We start from the raw sequence: 14596 nt of genomic DNA, 5'->3' as shown, positions 1-14596 counted from the left end.
GGCGCGGACCTCACCGCGAGCCTATCTGGGCGGCCCTCCCCGTAGCGAGGCACGGGTGGAGGTCCGCCGCCTCGCTTGAGAATCAAATTGAGTGATGGAGCATACGAGATGCTATTATTGTCATACCAAAATCTGCGTCCTTTACACCAGCAGCCCATCATGTCCCACTCCCCAGACGACCCGTACACGAGTCATTCACCCTCTCCATTCCCGTCCCCGCTCCCAATCCCCGCCCCCAGTTACGAGGACCACCTCAATGGCGGACCCCATCCTCACTCCTCCCCCGCTTTCGACTATCATGAGGAACGCAGGACCCATTTGAAGGACGAGATCTGGATGTCCCACCATTTGCCTCGTCTCCCACCCCCAAGCGCCTCAGAGGCAGGCTCTTCTGTCCGCACAGACACCGGCTCCAGTTTCAAAAACAGGATGGCTCCCGGGGACTATTTCGATACGAGTAATCCAACCGGCCCTGCGCGACAACTAAGTCCCAAAGCATCGTTTAATCCTTCAGTGCTGCGTGCAAATATGTCCAACATAGAGAAAGGTGGAGAAGGTATGACTATGCGTGAGCATGAAGTAGATCCTGATGTCAACGATCTCGGTACCGCGCTTCGTCAAGCAACTCTCCGCCTCGACAAAGAATCCACCATGCTCTCACCGTCAGGTCCAGAATACGGAGATTTGGATCCTGCACCGGCTCTCGCCCACAGGAAAGAAATGGATGCTCAAGAGAGGCTAGACCTTGAAGAAGAGAAGAAGGAGAAGGAGTTAGCCATGAAGGCTTTTGTGGGTGAAGAAGAAGGGGGACAGACACAAGTGCAACCTCGGCAATCCAGTGACGTTCGTGAGTAATGTCTCTTTGTGATGTGCTTTGTTTTTTATCCGTCCTTCTACCCATGGATGGCTATTACGGATGTGACAGCGATCCGTTGATTTGTCTCGGCGGCTTCTGCTGGTATGTCGGAGATCCTTTGACACTCGTATCTCCGTCTGACTGGCCAAAATGGATGTTGAAGTCTAGCCCTCCTTCTCTCGGGTTTTGTGCCCCCAGTCCACTAGACAACGGATACCACAGCGGACTTAGGTATGGCGAGGTACACTAAAGAAGGCAGACACGTTCTTGGGGGGGGCTGGTGGCGGCTCAAGGAACCTTTCTCCGCAAGCTGTGGCCTGCCAAAGAAAGTGATGGGATACAAAAGGCTGCCGTTGATTTGCACCTCTTTAACATGTATCTCACCCACCTTTGAAGGTTATAATCTATTTCTTTCGTTTGAGGAAAAAATGCTTGACCCACAATTTTTCATATCCGGGATTCATTCTCCTTTTACCCGTCCCACTTCTCCAAAGACCCCATCCCCCCGAGTGTCATCCTCTGGGATCGAATCGCCTTATGGCGTCCGCAGTTTCGAAGCAGGGCTAGCTAGAGATGAAATAGAACACATGCTAATCAAGCTTCAAATTCTTGCATTCTCAGAACAAGGAATCGGAAATGAACTTGAGTCGCTCTAGTAAGTTCTTAAACCCCCCACACGGATCCGTTTTCAAGCTGACGCCTAGCTCAGCGCGTCATTTTCCCGCTGTCTCGAGCTTCGTGACAAGTACATAGAACTTTCCAACCAGCGCTTGGGCGACAACCCTCGAGACCACGATGGCACCTTTCACGGGTTCAACCCTGCGTCCGCCGGTGACGTGATGAGCCTCAAGCCTGAATACGATCCCGAAACTGTTGAGATCCCAGCTGAGACCAAAGACGATATCCCTACCTGGAACATTTATCCTCCCCCTCCCCCTCCTCGTTGGCATTGGAAGACTGCCCAGGATGGCGTTCACCCTGAGCCTGCAACGATAGAAGATAATAACAAGCGATCAGCTCCAAATCAGAGGGATGTGGAAGTTTTCAAGGTGGAGGATTGTGAAATTCCGGGTAAGGATGAAGGGAAGACATTTATGGTCAATGATGAAGGTGTATTCACCGTGTATGTGGACAATGTCAATTCTCCATCCGTCAGCAATGGACAAACCCCGGAGGATCAAGCGAATGGACAAATCTCAGACGATAAACAACCTCTTTCGCGCGTTCCCAGGCTCAAGGAGTACTTTACCGACCTTGACTTCCTTCTTGGTGTATGCTCTGATGGTCCTGCCAAGAGTTTTGCCTTCAGGAGGCTCAAGTACCTTCAAAGCAAGTGGAGTCTTTATTGTTTGTTGAATGAGTACCAAGAGCTGGCGGATATGAAGGCTGTACCTCATCGGTGAGCACCGCGAAGAAGCGTAGTTGTGAGCTTTCGAGAGAGTATTAACCGCTCAACCGACAGAGACTTTTACAACGTCCGAAAAGTTGACACTCACATTCACCACTCTGCAAGCATGAACCAAAAGCATCTTTTGCGATTTATCAAGTCCAAGCTCAAAAAGTCACCTGATGTAAGATATTATTGCGCATATGAATTACCTTGGCGTGTGCTCATGGTTATACAGGAAATTGTCATCCACCGAGATGACAAGGATCTCACGTTAAAAGAGGTCTTTGAGTCGCTTAATCTCACGGCTTATGATCTTTCCATTGATATGCTTGATATGCACGCCCACCAAGTTAGTACATTCCTCACGCTCCCATCAGTTAACGATCCTTTGATTCCATTGGTCGGTTAATATTGCCCGTTTCAGGAATTCCACCGATTCGACAGGTTCAACGACCGATATAATCCAACCGGATCTTCCCGTCTTCGTGAAATCTTCCTCAAGACTGACAACTTGTTGAAAGGGAAGTATTTGGCTGAACTCACACATGGTAAGGGTGTTTTTGCCATTATTAGACATTCATAACCTGACAAATGATGGACGTAGAATTAATCACAGACCTGGAACAGAGCAAATACCAACATTCTGAATGGCGTCTCTCCATCTATGGCCGGTATGTACAAATCTTCCCATTCTTCTCAATCGTCATGTCGACTCCAGCTTATCAACTATAGTAACATCAACGAATGGGACAACCTTGCAAAATGGGTCGTCAACAATAAGCTCATCTCGCATAATGTTAGGTGGTTGATTCAAGTTCCAAGGCTTTATGAGGTTTTCAAGGGGCAAGGGCTGGTCGACAATTTTGAGGATGTTGTCCGCAGTGCGTAATTATTTCATTTCCCAGTGGAATCCTTGCCTTGGTACTGAAACTATTACTAAGACGTTTTCCAACCTTTGTTCGAAGTAACTCAGGATCCTTCTTCCCATCCTGAGCTCCATATTTTCCTTCAGCGAGTCGTAGGATTTGACTCTGTCGACGATGAATCCAAACCCGAGAGACGACTCTATCGCAAGTTCCCGACTGCTAAAATGTGGAACACTAAACAAAGTCCGCCTTACAGCTACTGGTGAGTCCCTACACTTGAGTCGTGTGCGGGTAACTCGTCTAAGACCTCAGTGCAGGATCTACTACATGTACGCTAACATGGCGAGCCTCAATGCTTGGCGTCGTTCTCGCGGTTTCAGTGAGTTAAATCTGCTTTATGTCCATTGGCAGACTTTAACTTGTTGCAGACACTTTTGTCCTCCGTCCTCATTGTGGTGAAGCCGGTGATCCCGATCATCTTTCATCGGCGTTCCTTACAGCCCATTCTATCTCTCACGGCATTCTTCTTCGTAAGGTCCCTGCGTTGCAATACCTATTCTACCTCAAGCAAATTGGACTGGCCATGTCTCCGTTGAGTAATAATGCCTTGTTCTTGACGTACGAAAGGAATCCATTCAAAGACTTTTTCAGGACTGGGTTGAATGTGTCGTTGTCAACAGGCAAGTTCTCCTTCTCAAACCTCCCCAGGCATTAAGAACCCTTCATTAACTTTACTTTGCAGATGATCCCCTTCAGTTCCATTTCACTGCCTCCCATTTGCTGGAAGAGTACTCGTGCGCTGCACAAATTTACAAGCTTACCCCTGCCGACATGTGCGAGCTGGCGCGTAACTCTGTACTTCAATCTGGCTGGGAAATGCAAGTCAAAAAACACTGGTTAGGTCAAAGGTGGTATTTGCCTGGTGCTGCTGGCAATGATATCCATAAGACCAATGTCCCCACGATCAGGTTAGCCTATCGACACGCTACTTTACTGGAGGAGCTGTAAGTGTGAAATGTTGATATTTAGCGAGTCCCTAAATGGATGTACTAATGTTATTCGTCTAAGTGCTCTCATTCGCCATGGGAAGCATTCCCCAAGCGCTACCCCGACCCACTTGAAACCACCCACTACTATCAAACCTGAGAAGCCAGGTCTTGCCACGCATTCTTCCGATATTGCGGCCGCCGCTATGGGCAATTCGTCTGGTGTTCCTGCTGCACACCTTGTTGGAGGAGCGTCTGAGCTTAATCGGCGAAGTCTGGAGAGGAAGAGAGCTATAAGTGGAACGGATAAGCAAGCACAGATACCTGATACAACAAGTTAAGCGAGCCCCTGGTAATTTTGCTTTGAAACAGTTCATGTAAACATGTAGATGTACATATTCTTTTATACAACTCAACACACCGGCTAAAGCAAACGAAATACCACTAACTTTGCTATATCACAGTCTCACTGTCTTTATTTATCTTCTTTCAGCGCCTAAATCCTTTTTTTTTTTTTGATGATCTGTCATGTTATACTGTCTCCACCCACTCCTGTTGAATGTCTTTGTCGCCAAGCTTTTCGCCGGATTTGAATACAGAAGCTGTGTTTTCAATAGGCGAGACATCCATAATGGCCGCCTGGATCTCGGCTTTAATGAGATTATCTTCATGAGCGGTGTTGGAGCGGAAAATCTCATCCATTTGCTCAAGGGTTTTCCCCCTGGAAAGCGTCGTTCGTCAGCATCAAAGAAAAACAACCCATTTGAAGCACAATAACTCACATAGGTTCGGGGCAAAAGAACCATACCCAGATACCTGAAAGTAAAGAAAAGACACCGAAGAAAAGGAATGTGCCGTATTTGATGTTTTGAAGCATAGGGGGAGTAATGAGTCCAATGATGAAGTTACAGAGCCAACATGCGCAGGTGGTGATTGCAACACCTTTGGCTCGGCGGGATGAAGAATGGACTTCGGCAGCTATGCAAGGCGTAAGCATACAGCCTGCGCACTCTGAAGAAGGTCTGCACTTACGCATCGCCCAAGGTACAGGAGACCACCCAACGCCAAAAGTGAACATAAAAATCAGAATAAAAGCCACTGCGACCCAAGCTTCGTTATGATACTTGACCCAGTCATGACTGAACTTGGCCATAATAACCGCCACAATTACATGACATATGGTGTTGCAGACAGAACCAAATATAAGGGGAGGCTTTCGGCCAACTCGATCAAGAACGAAGAAGGCGACAATGGTGGCAACCATCTGTGAAATGTTGAGTACGCCGCTCATGTCAAGCTGCATTTCATAATCGAGTCCAAGCTGCTCAAAGAGGGTAGGCGAGTAGTAGATAAGCTAGAATATTGTCAATCAGCCTGACAGACTCTTTGTGATGGTACAGGAAGCGCATTGCTCACAGCATTGACTCCTTGGAATTGCTGGAACAACATCAATATGGGACCAATAATTGTACGCTTGATCAACTTGGGTCGGAACATGTCTATCCATGAAACGACTTCAAGTTTAAGTTCCGACATGAAGTCTTCTCCTTGAAGAGATGGGTGATCCTTGATCATTACTTCCCGGTTCTGGATAGCCTCTGCACGGATGCTGATCCATTCTGCTTGCAGACGGGGGTCTGTGGAAGGTAAGCGTCGAAGTCGCATCAGAGCGGCGAGGCAGTCGGCATCTCGACCCGCACCAGCAAGCCATCTGGGAGAGTATGGCAGCTTCCAAAGACCGATGCCAAGGAGAATACAAGGGGCCATTTGTATCAGGAAGGGAAGGCGGAAGCTCCAATCATTTTCGATGAATCGGGAACCATACGTCTATACAAAATAGTGTCAGGAAAATGAGATATATCAGAGGCGTATGGAAAAGGACTATACCTACAATATAGAACATCACTACGATACCGATTACAATAGTAGCACCTTCCATGGCGAGTAAGGCTCCTCGAATGTTAGGAGGTGCCACTTCGCTGATATACATAGGGGCCACTGCAGAAAGGAGACCGACACCCAAGCCCCCAATGAATCGCCCAACAACAAGCTGGGCAAAGGAGAATGACGTAGTCTGGATTATAGCGCCGATGATGAACCATATTGATCCAAGCGCTACACAGATAGATATGTTAATAAACTGGTCATTTAATAGAAAGTTTGATAGAGACAAACCAATTGCTTTTTTTCGTGAATACTTATCAGCAACAAACCCAGCTTGGAGAGCGCCAATGAAAGCACCCAATTCCAAGAGAGCAGTCATGATGCTGTAGTATTGATTAGCCATCAGAGACGAGTTAATTTTGCTGATAAGACCAGTTCTCTCGAAGACTTACCCTTTGTTAAAGGCGGCCGAGGAAGAAACATTGATATTGATGTCCGGAAACTGTTCGAGGAATTGAGGCATGGTGAGGACGATAGAAAGGATACCTTGGTCAAAACCGAAGAGGAGACCACCCATGCAGGTGGAGAAAGCAGCAGCTACCACCAGTCCATTGCCAAACATATCTCGAAGGCCTTGCCAGTCGTCAGCAATAAGTGCAGGGTAGCGCAATAGGCGTTTACTTACCATTACCTCCAATGGCGTCTGCCAAGGCTTGACTATCTGTTACATATCTGGCTGTGTCTGGATGTAGTTGGATACCAAGGTCATCGAGACTAGGGATGCAGTCCCGGTCAGGAGCATGAGCATGTTCGGGCTTCTTACGCTCGGTGCCGCCGCTGTATTTGCTGAAGAACATATGACTATCGTATACTGTCTGATAGTTGATGTATATTGCGCGGCGAATGGAGGATTGGGGAAATTTTATTGATCAACAACGATATCGTAAAGGACAGACGTTTAAAAAAGAGGCATGCTTTGCTGAGATAGTGAGGACCTTTATAGTAAATACGTCTTTGGTTGAACTGGCCAGGTAGACACTTCTGATCATGGTCCGCCACGGCATAGTAAGGAAATGGAAGTGGAAAGGAACAGAGACAGAGACTTCGTGTGGAAGACGGTGCCTGTCGTGTTTACTGCTGTCATATTACTATAAACAGCAAGTAAAGTGCAAGGAAGACAAGCCACTAGCGAGCTCGGCGTCGTTTAGTAATGAATTTTCGACACAACAGCAAGGGTTTTCATCAGGCACGCGCTGTAACTCCACCGAGTAGGGTCAGGGTCTAAAAATGGCCCCGGCCGGGGTCTCCGAGGGGCAGATAGCGGCATCAAGGCATAAGGCGTGAGTTAAGCCGCAGTGGCTAGCGCTAGAACGGGCGGCTGATGGCGGATTACAAAGCATGCCTGGAGCCGGCGAGGGTATCGCATCTGGTGGTATTCATCACTTATCAGATGTGAGGTACAACCGGCGTATTGCGGCTACGCCCCTCGGTTGCAGCAATTACTTACTACGTAATGGCGTCTTTGTTGACATATTACTAGCTACGGTCCTGGGCATTACCAACGCGGCTGCCGACTTCCTGGCTCCTACAGGTATTCGAGTTAACTCTATCGCCCCTGCCCTTGTCTATTCGGCTATCATGAACAATTTAAGGACGAGATGAACGCTCATTTAATGCTCCCTCGTCGCATGACTAACGCATCAGAGATTGGTGCAGCCATCATTTTCCTGATTGAGACCTCTATGATGAACGCTTTCCATCTCAAGGTTGACGCTGGTTGGAGGAACGCCACTAGCTGGGCTTGTGGCCGTGACCGTGAGTTTGGGTCACTTTTTTTCTCTGGAATTGAAAAGAGTGAACAAAATTGCTGACGATAACTACTAGCCCGAAAGCTGTCGGGACTCATTGAGTAATGGAAACGATCAGATAGAAAAATACACTATTAGATGGCATAGATGGAAGCATTTGAAATCAGGGGGGAGGGCTTTGTACGTTGTGGGTAAAACAAGCAATGATGCATATCTGGGAATGACATGGTCCAGACTTTGGTAACATCTATTTGGCATGGTGGCAGGATTGTAAAAGATTGTCTGGCTCATAACCGCGTCTCGCGCCCTTGGTCGGCTGCCTACCATTTCGCGAACCAAGGTCTTGCACCAGTTTTGTATTCCGGTGTACGCGTTGATAATCGCAGTGCGGTATACATTATCAACTTCGACATTGGTATCGCACTGCTATGGCAGTTTCCTGGCTTCTTTTCGCACCGATTTCCCCGAGTCTCTACCTTCAATTCGTGTCAATCTTTCTTCCATTATCGACATCCTATCCTCCAAGTCACTGATCTCCGCATCTTTCTCCCGAAGTAAATTTATGCAACATTCTATCACTGTAAATAAGCTTCTGAGAACGGATCGAAGCCATTCGGTCTTGTTATCAAGTTGTTGTACATTCGATAAGAGTTGAGGGAGTCGCTGGCCCAAGGCTGGGAGCAAATGAGAGATAGTCGAGAAGTCACTAGACTGGAAACAAGTATGTTGTCCCTTCAAAGAAGTTGATTGAAGACCTTCCAAAGCATCTTTAAGGTATCGTAGGAGTCTGTCGCCCTCCGCAATATCTTTAACACTGGACACAACCTTCATTACTGGAACCTGTAGAGCGGCAGGCAAAGGAGGCACAAACTGCTTGGCAGATGAAGACGATGAATGGGCTCTGGCGGTGTCGGTGGCGATACTGGTAGAAGGTAGGGGAGTATTCTGGTTACGAGCGGGAAGGGATGGGTAGTTGCTGACGGACTGACGGGCCGGCATGTTGTTCTCGCTCTCTCTGATAAGACGGTAATATGTTAGTCCATCATGTAATAACCAGCTTCGATATTGCATGACACGGCCCGCAGGTGAGCAGTCAGGACATCGACAACGGACAGGTGTCCTATGGCTCTATTACATATACATGAGTGACAGTGCACAGATAGACCTTGCTTTTGTACTACTTACAATTTTTTTATCGAAAAGTATACTCTCCGCTTCTATTATATGAATGGGACTTTTGTAAGGCCTTTGAATTACAGATCTGTTTTTCCAAAACGTTCATGAGTATTAGCTGGTTCTTTCTACGAAGTATGAGGCCGCATACCTAGTTGACGATTGGTGGCGAATAGGAGACATTATTAGGACCGGTTGAGTGGCGGATAATTGATTGCTAGCGAGAATACAAGTCCGAAGCTATAAAAAAACTAAAGGACAGAAGAAGGGGGTATCAATGATAATGGTTGGCAGTTGTGAGTACGATGGAACTGATTGAGCACAGGTGTCGTGGCGGGGCGAACAATCGGAAGGGTAGATGAGGTTTTATGGTGCAGTACGTGATGATATGAGGGATAAGAGGCTAATGAATAAAGTATAAGTAGCACGGTGGCGAGACAGCTGAAGGACGAGGCGCTGAGTAAGCGACTAAGATTTTCATACGCATAGTGGTGGGTGGGATATACTGGTAATACGCGAGATAAACATGCCATAGCAGGAAACCCTCAGATACGGGCTCCCACGCATATCCAGTGGCATAGCCAAATCCCTGCCACGGGACTAATTGTGCATGATGGATGGCGGCGCCCGCCGCCACCGCGTTTGTTCGCGCGGTCTACAGATGGTGGTCCAGCGACATTTTGGGCAAGAAACACCATAACATTCCAACATCTTCTTACCTTTGATATCTCGTACACTGAAGAACAGCATGTCTCTAAAAGTACCCAAAGCTTCCGGCCCCGACCTTTTTAAGTCTGGCTACAAGGTATGCTTCTTGCCCAGTTTGCTGTGTCAGCCACCCCTGCTTCGATAAATTGCTGACTATGTTTCTCTACCATCTACATAGCACTTGTCTGGACTGGAGGAAGCCGTCTTGAGGAACATAGCGGCTGTTGGAGAACTCAGCGAAATAGTGAGGACCTCATTCGGACCCAATGGTCAGTAATCTCGTTTGTTGGGCTCGTTGCTGTCGAGGATAGGGCATCATACTACCACTATCGTTCTGCCTTCATTTTAGGAAGCATGCTGACATCTTGTGAATCTAGGTCGAAACAAACTTATTATCAACCACCTGGGACGACTTTTTGTCACTTCTGATGCTGCGACCATTATCCGAGAAATTGAAGTTGCCCATCCTGCTGCGAAGCTTCTGGTCATGGCTAGTACTGCTCAGGAGGCCGAAATGGGGGACGCGACCAATCTAGTACTGATTTTCGCGGGAGAGCTGCTCAAACGATCGGAACATCTTTTGACGATGGGATTGCACCCGTCGGACGTAATTCAAGGGTACGAGATGGCCTTGGCAAAGGGACGAGAAGAGCTCGAAAGTGAGTACCGTGCATCCCATACGCTGTTAAATACTGATTTTTCCGTGTCTTCCAGCTCTGGTAGCCGCGCAAATCACATCTTCTCCCTTACCTTCTGTCGACAGCCTTGCCGCTGCAGTTTCTTCTTCCCTTGCCTCTAAGCAACCTGGATGTGAAGTGCTGCTCTCAAAGCTTGTCGCAGAGGCTGCCTTGGCGGTCATGCCTAAAAACCCTAAGGATTTCAACGTCGATTCAGTGCGAGTAGTCAAAGTTTTGGGCGGCGGTCTTGAGGCCAGCAGAGTCGTTCGGGGCATGGTGTTCGGTAGAGAACCTGAAGGTCGGTTTTCTTGGGCGCCGGAATTTGAAACTGTTTGCTTATGTCTATCTCAGGTATTGTGAAGAATGCTACCAAGGCTAAGGTAGCAGTATACACTTGTGGTCTGGATATCTCCCAGACTGAGACTAAGGGTACTGTTTTGCTCAAAAAGGCGGAAGATCTGTTGAACTTTTCCCGCGGTGAAGAGAAACAACTCGAGGGTGTAAGTTACCCCCTCATTGTCTCTCTCAAAATCAGTGTTCCTTACCGTTCCATAGTACTTCAAAGAAATTGCAGACTCCGGTGTCAAGCTCATCATTGCCGGTTCCGGTATCGGTGATCTTGCCTTACATTATCTCAATCGAATGGGCATTGCTGTCATCAAGGTCCTGTCCAAGTTCGACCTTCGACGATTATGTCGGGTTGTCGGTGCCACTCCTCTTGCCCGGCTGGGTGCCCCCACCCCTGAGGAAGCTGGTATGGTTGATGTATTTGAGACCGTCGAGATCGGTGGGGACCGTGTTACTGTCCTTCGACAGGAAGAAGGGGAGAAGACTCGAACTGCCACCATCGTTCTTCGTGGCGCAACTGCCAACTACCTTGATGACCTCGAACGATCTCTTGATGACGGTATCAATACCGTCCGCATCCTTTTCCGTGACGGCCGGCTTGTGCCTGGTGCCGGGGCTAGCGAAATTGAGCTCGCTCGGCGTGTTTCTGCCTACGGTGGCAAAACTGCTGGCCTCGCTCAACATTCTATCAAGCGATGGGCCGAAGCTTGCGAAGTTGTTCCTCGTACATTGGCTGAGAACGCGGGCCTCAACTCGGAAGACGTCGTCAGTTCTCTCTACAAGGCGCATACCGACGGACAGGTTGATGCGGGTGTGGACATTGAGAGCGAGAAGGAAGGTGTCAGGTCTACTAAGGACATGGGAGTTTACGACCCATATGCTGCTAAAGACTGGGCATTGAAGCTGGCGACCGAGGCAGCTATCAGTGTTCTCAGAGTCGATAGCATCATTGTGGCCAAGCAAGCAGGAATAGCTCCCCCTAAGCAGCAGGGACACTGGGATGATGATTAGATGGATATGTACAATGTTACAATGCATAGCTGATGAGTTTGGATCTCCGCATATCTTTCATTAGTTCTTTGATCACTGATCAATTCACTACTGTATACTGCAAATGGGACCTGGAGGAACTTTGGCAGCAGGAGGCTTTGGTTTGGCCACTTTATCCATGACAATCTTTTTTGGTTCCCAGCCGGCTGATCAGCATGGAGAAGTCGATGATTCCAACTTACAGGCACCATGACCCCACCCGGCAGTTTTGTTCCAAGCGGTAATACCATAGGAAAGTCTGCGACACTAAGCATCGGCAGCACTGCTCCCCCAGGCAGCGCAGTGCCTGCTGGTAGACTAGATATTTTGCTCAATACAAACAGAAAATATTAACTCTTCTTCACGTAATCTGACCTACAAGACACCCTCAGTGCTATTGAGCGAGTTCACCATGTCAGCGTGGCTTTAAAGAAATGCGTGGGTTCAAAAGAATAAGCTGACATTGTGTGGTACGCGTGGTACTTAATTCCGTACCCATCAGGTACGATTGCATTCTGAAAGACCCCCGAGCGATGTAAGTCAACGATGTGCTAAATGTAAATCTTTGACAACCTTACGGGTACTGGGTCTTCAACAGTGACTGCGAAGGGATGATCGGGTTTACCGGCCCCCACGCCAGGAGGGGCAGCAAGCTTTCGCCTGTCTGACATGACAGTGGTTATTGGTGGCCGTCTTTCTCGCTGTTAACAATATAAATGGACCTCGGAATTTGCGAAGATTTGAATGCATCAGCTAGTCGACAGACCTCCCCTAAATCGAACAAAAAAGCTCTTGAATGAAAGGAGGTCTTCTTAAACAGCAGAAGGTACAAAGGATCACTTTTGCAAAGGAAAGGTTTCTTAATAGAATAGATAAAACTAATAAAAGACCCCAAAATCATCACCACATTGAAACTTGCGCATAGTATGTATGTGCAATTATCCGATATCGTTCCTTCTAGCGATCTACTTGTCCTCCCCCTCCAAGGCCTCAGGTTGATTGTTTTCGCGTGGTGATACGGAACTAGAGATTGCTCCTACGCGACTACAGCCCTTTAGTTCACCCTCATCCGTTTCTCCCTTAGAATTTCTCCCTGTAAAACCTTGAGCAAGACATAGGTATACTCAAGTCGGGGGGTCTCAATGTTATTTTTCTGAGCGAGACGCAGAACAGAGCCGATGATGACCTCAAGCTCGAAAGGACGGCCCGTTTCGACATCGATGAGTAACGAGTACTTGTGTCCTACACCGCGAGCAACAGCCATTCCAATAATCTGCGATTGTAGAATTGCAGAGTCAGTGTAAGAAATGATGAGTGAAGTGGCACAGCAAGGCGCTCTCACCTTGTCCCAGCAGTAATTGACAACATCCTCTAGGCCTGCACTGATCTCCCCGGAGGGATATTGAATCATGCCTTTCCACAGCAATCCAGCTTCGAATCCGACGGCGACAATTTCTCGGAAGTAAGCCTTCACCACAGCCGCTTGTTCCAAGGATAAAGGTGCAAACGCAAGAGCTGTCGCTCGAACAAGGCCCTGCACGGAGGCCCACGCACAGTTCCACACATTCTGCAAGCGAAATCAGACGAGGACCAGGTTTTGCAAACGGAGTCACAGACGGACAGACCTTTGAGAAGCGAATGGAGTCTATTCTTTCAGTAGTATGTACATTTCCTTCACCAGCTCTGAGCAAATCAACCCAGAGGTTGAGAGCTTCGGTCTCTTTCAAAGAGAACGTGCGAGTTTGATTCCCGGTTTCTGGAGAGGCGGGTGGGTAAATACCGGTGACAAGTATGTCCTGCCAATATGATTAACGCATTGGCTTAAATTCTGATCGATACGTACTTGGCCTCTCCATGACACAACTTGACCGTCTGAGGAAGTCATAATACCAATCCAAGCACAGCTGGAAAGGATAGGGATTTCTCTACTTTCAAGAGCCGTATACAAATCCTCTTCTATTCCAAGTCCATTCTGTGGCATCATATCACTTGGGTTAGTCTGATCACCTTCTGCACGTATGGAACTGGTACACACCTGTATCAAGTGATAAGATCCAATTTGATCACTACCAATTGTATCCTCGAGGAGTTTGACATTGGGTAATACATCGGGCAAACACTTTGTACACACGATACAAGAGGCGTAAAAAGTACCATCATTGAGCGCTTCTTGCTGAGTTTTGAAGACTTTAATTGAGATTAGCTATCCATGGCTTCTGGTAGTCTACAATTTATTGTCCAAAGCCTACCTCTATAAGGCTTCCAATTATTGATCTCGCCGAATCTTTCAGTGTCAAGCGTCACCCCGTCTGTTGTGTAGAGCGTATAGTTGGACCTAGCCACTGCAGTGACCCTGGCTTTTCCTGACTGCATGTAAGACAGAATAGATGGTCAGCTATCAACATTTATCAAAAGTAGAAAGTCTTGACATTCAGCAGTACACACCTTCTCAAGAAGATAGGCGTAAATAGAACCTATCGATCCGAGGCCTATAAGGAGTATGTTCACCGGGCTGTCTGAAGGAAAATTGCTTGCCATTATTTGAACACTATTCTAATCAATAATGGTCGTGGTGGTATGTGCTAGGGATCAGACTATCAGACTGTCTTGCCGTCAAACGTATCCCGTGTTAGGTCGGAAATCGATCGTTAATGTAATGGTTTAGAGTCGTAGAGCTATACGCCTTTTGATGATAAAGTCTAACAGCAGGTATGCTCGATGCATGCCGACTTTCCTTTTTGTCATTTGTGGTCTATTTCGTTTGTTATTTTATTATTGGTGGTATGTCCCCATGGCGGCGGCCGACGCTCCTTTCCGTCGGATTGCGCCGCCGCCGACGAACAAAAGACCCAAAGCTGACGTGTATATCTC

General features: G+C 47.7%; 7 protein-coding genes; 3 read left to right on the top strand and 4 right to left on the bottom strand.

Moving 5' to 3' along the window:
- The first annotated feature begins 123 nt into the window (after positions 1 to 123).
- Positions 124 to 4642, top strand: CNAG_07524 (AMP deaminase). XM_012192527.1 has 13 exons: positions 124 to 847; positions 1478 to 1511; positions 1566 to 2255; positions 2319 to 2427; positions 2482 to 2595; positions 2671 to 2794; positions 2851 to 2917; positions 2979 to 3127; positions 3188 to 3374; positions 3430 to 3491; positions 3541 to 3792; positions 3855 to 4116; positions 4181 to 4642. Exons 1-13 carry the CDS (start codon positions 160 to 162, stop codon positions 4437 to 4439), a joined length of 2997 nt encoding a protein of 998 aa, XP_012047917.1. The 5' UTR covers positions 124 to 159; the 3' UTR covers positions 4440 to 4642.
- On the bottom strand, positions 4455 to 7111 carry CNAG_02733 (monosaccharide transporter). Its single transcript, XM_012192704.1, has 8 exons — positions 6668 to 7111; positions 6435 to 6615; positions 6274 to 6365; positions 5990 to 6213; positions 5515 to 5925; positions 5131 to 5452; positions 4881 to 5076; positions 4455 to 4819 (listed from the first exon to the last, which is right to left on the bottom strand). Exons 1-8 carry the CDS (start codon positions 6837 to 6839, stop codon positions 4630 to 4632), a joined length of 1788 nt encoding a protein of 595 aa, XP_012048094.1. The 5' UTR covers positions 6840 to 7111; the 3' UTR covers positions 4455 to 4629.
- A 158-nt stretch (positions 7112 to 7269) lies between these two features.
- On the top strand, positions 7270 to 8034 carry CNAG_02734 (hypothetical protein; the record flags this gene model as incomplete). Its single annotated transcript, XM_012192526.1, has 3 exons — positions 7270 to 7322; positions 7380 to 7797; positions 7867 to 8034. The coding sequence occupies 2 exons, from the start codon at positions 7270 to 7272 to the stop codon at positions 7642 to 7644; spliced, it is 318 nt and encodes a 105-aa protein (XP_012047916.1). The 3' UTR covers positions 7645 to 7797; positions 7867 to 8034.
- On the bottom strand, positions 7976 to 9469 carry CNAG_02735 (hypothetical protein). Its single transcript, XM_012192705.1, has 3 exons — positions 9115 to 9469; positions 8976 to 9051; positions 7976 to 8918 (listed from the first exon to the last, which is right to left on the bottom strand). Exons 1-3 carry the CDS (start codon positions 9144 to 9146, stop codon positions 8217 to 8219), a joined length of 810 nt encoding a protein of 269 aa, XP_012048095.1. The 5' UTR covers positions 9147 to 9469; the 3' UTR covers positions 7976 to 8216.
- A 191-nt stretch (positions 9470 to 9660) lies between these two features.
- On the top strand, positions 9661 to 11757 carry CNAG_02736 (T-complex protein 1 subunit theta). XM_012192706.1 has 6 exons: positions 9661 to 9768; positions 9850 to 9940; positions 10049 to 10330; positions 10386 to 10646; positions 10700 to 10848; positions 10904 to 11757. The coding sequence occupies exons 1-6, from the start codon at positions 9712 to 9714 to the stop codon at positions 11705 to 11707; spliced, it is 1644 nt and encodes a 547-aa protein (XP_012048096.1). The 5' UTR covers positions 9661 to 9711; the 3' UTR covers positions 11708 to 11757.
- Positions 11758 to 12042: 285 nt separating this feature from the next.
- Positions 12043 to 12396, bottom strand: CNAG_02737 (hypothetical protein; the record flags this gene model as incomplete). The annotated part of the gene is made up of 3 exons (XM_012192707.1): positions 12043 to 12119; positions 12188 to 12240; positions 12304 to 12396. 3 exons carry the CDS (start codon positions 12394 to 12396, stop codon positions 12101 to 12103), a joined length of 165 nt encoding a protein of 54 aa, XP_012048097.1. The 3' UTR covers positions 12043 to 12100.
- Positions 12397 to 12451: 55 nt separating this feature from the next.
- On the bottom strand, positions 12452 to 14453 carry CNAG_02738 (hypothetical protein). XM_012192708.1 has 7 exons: positions 14171 to 14453; positions 13975 to 14092; positions 13761 to 13912; positions 13569 to 13697; positions 13351 to 13521; positions 13068 to 13292; positions 12452 to 12998 (listed from the first exon to the last, which is right to left on the bottom strand). Exons 1-7 carry the CDS (start codon positions 14261 to 14263, stop codon positions 12780 to 12782), a joined length of 1107 nt encoding a protein of 368 aa, XP_012048098.1. The 5' UTR covers positions 14264 to 14453; the 3' UTR covers positions 12452 to 12779.
- Between the last annotated feature and the right edge of the window lie 143 nt (positions 14454 to 14596).

Source organism: Cryptococcus neoformans, chromosome 3 (genome assembly GCF_000149245.1).
Source record: "Cryptococcus neoformans var. grubii H99 chromosome 3, complete sequence".
Classification (NCBI taxonomy): domain Eukaryota; kingdom Fungi; phylum Basidiomycota; class Tremellomycetes; order Tremellales; family Cryptococcaceae; genus Cryptococcus; species Cryptococcus neoformans.
The sequence above is the reverse complement of the archived record's forward strand: the minus strand, read 5'-3'. Positions and strand labels throughout refer to the sequence as shown.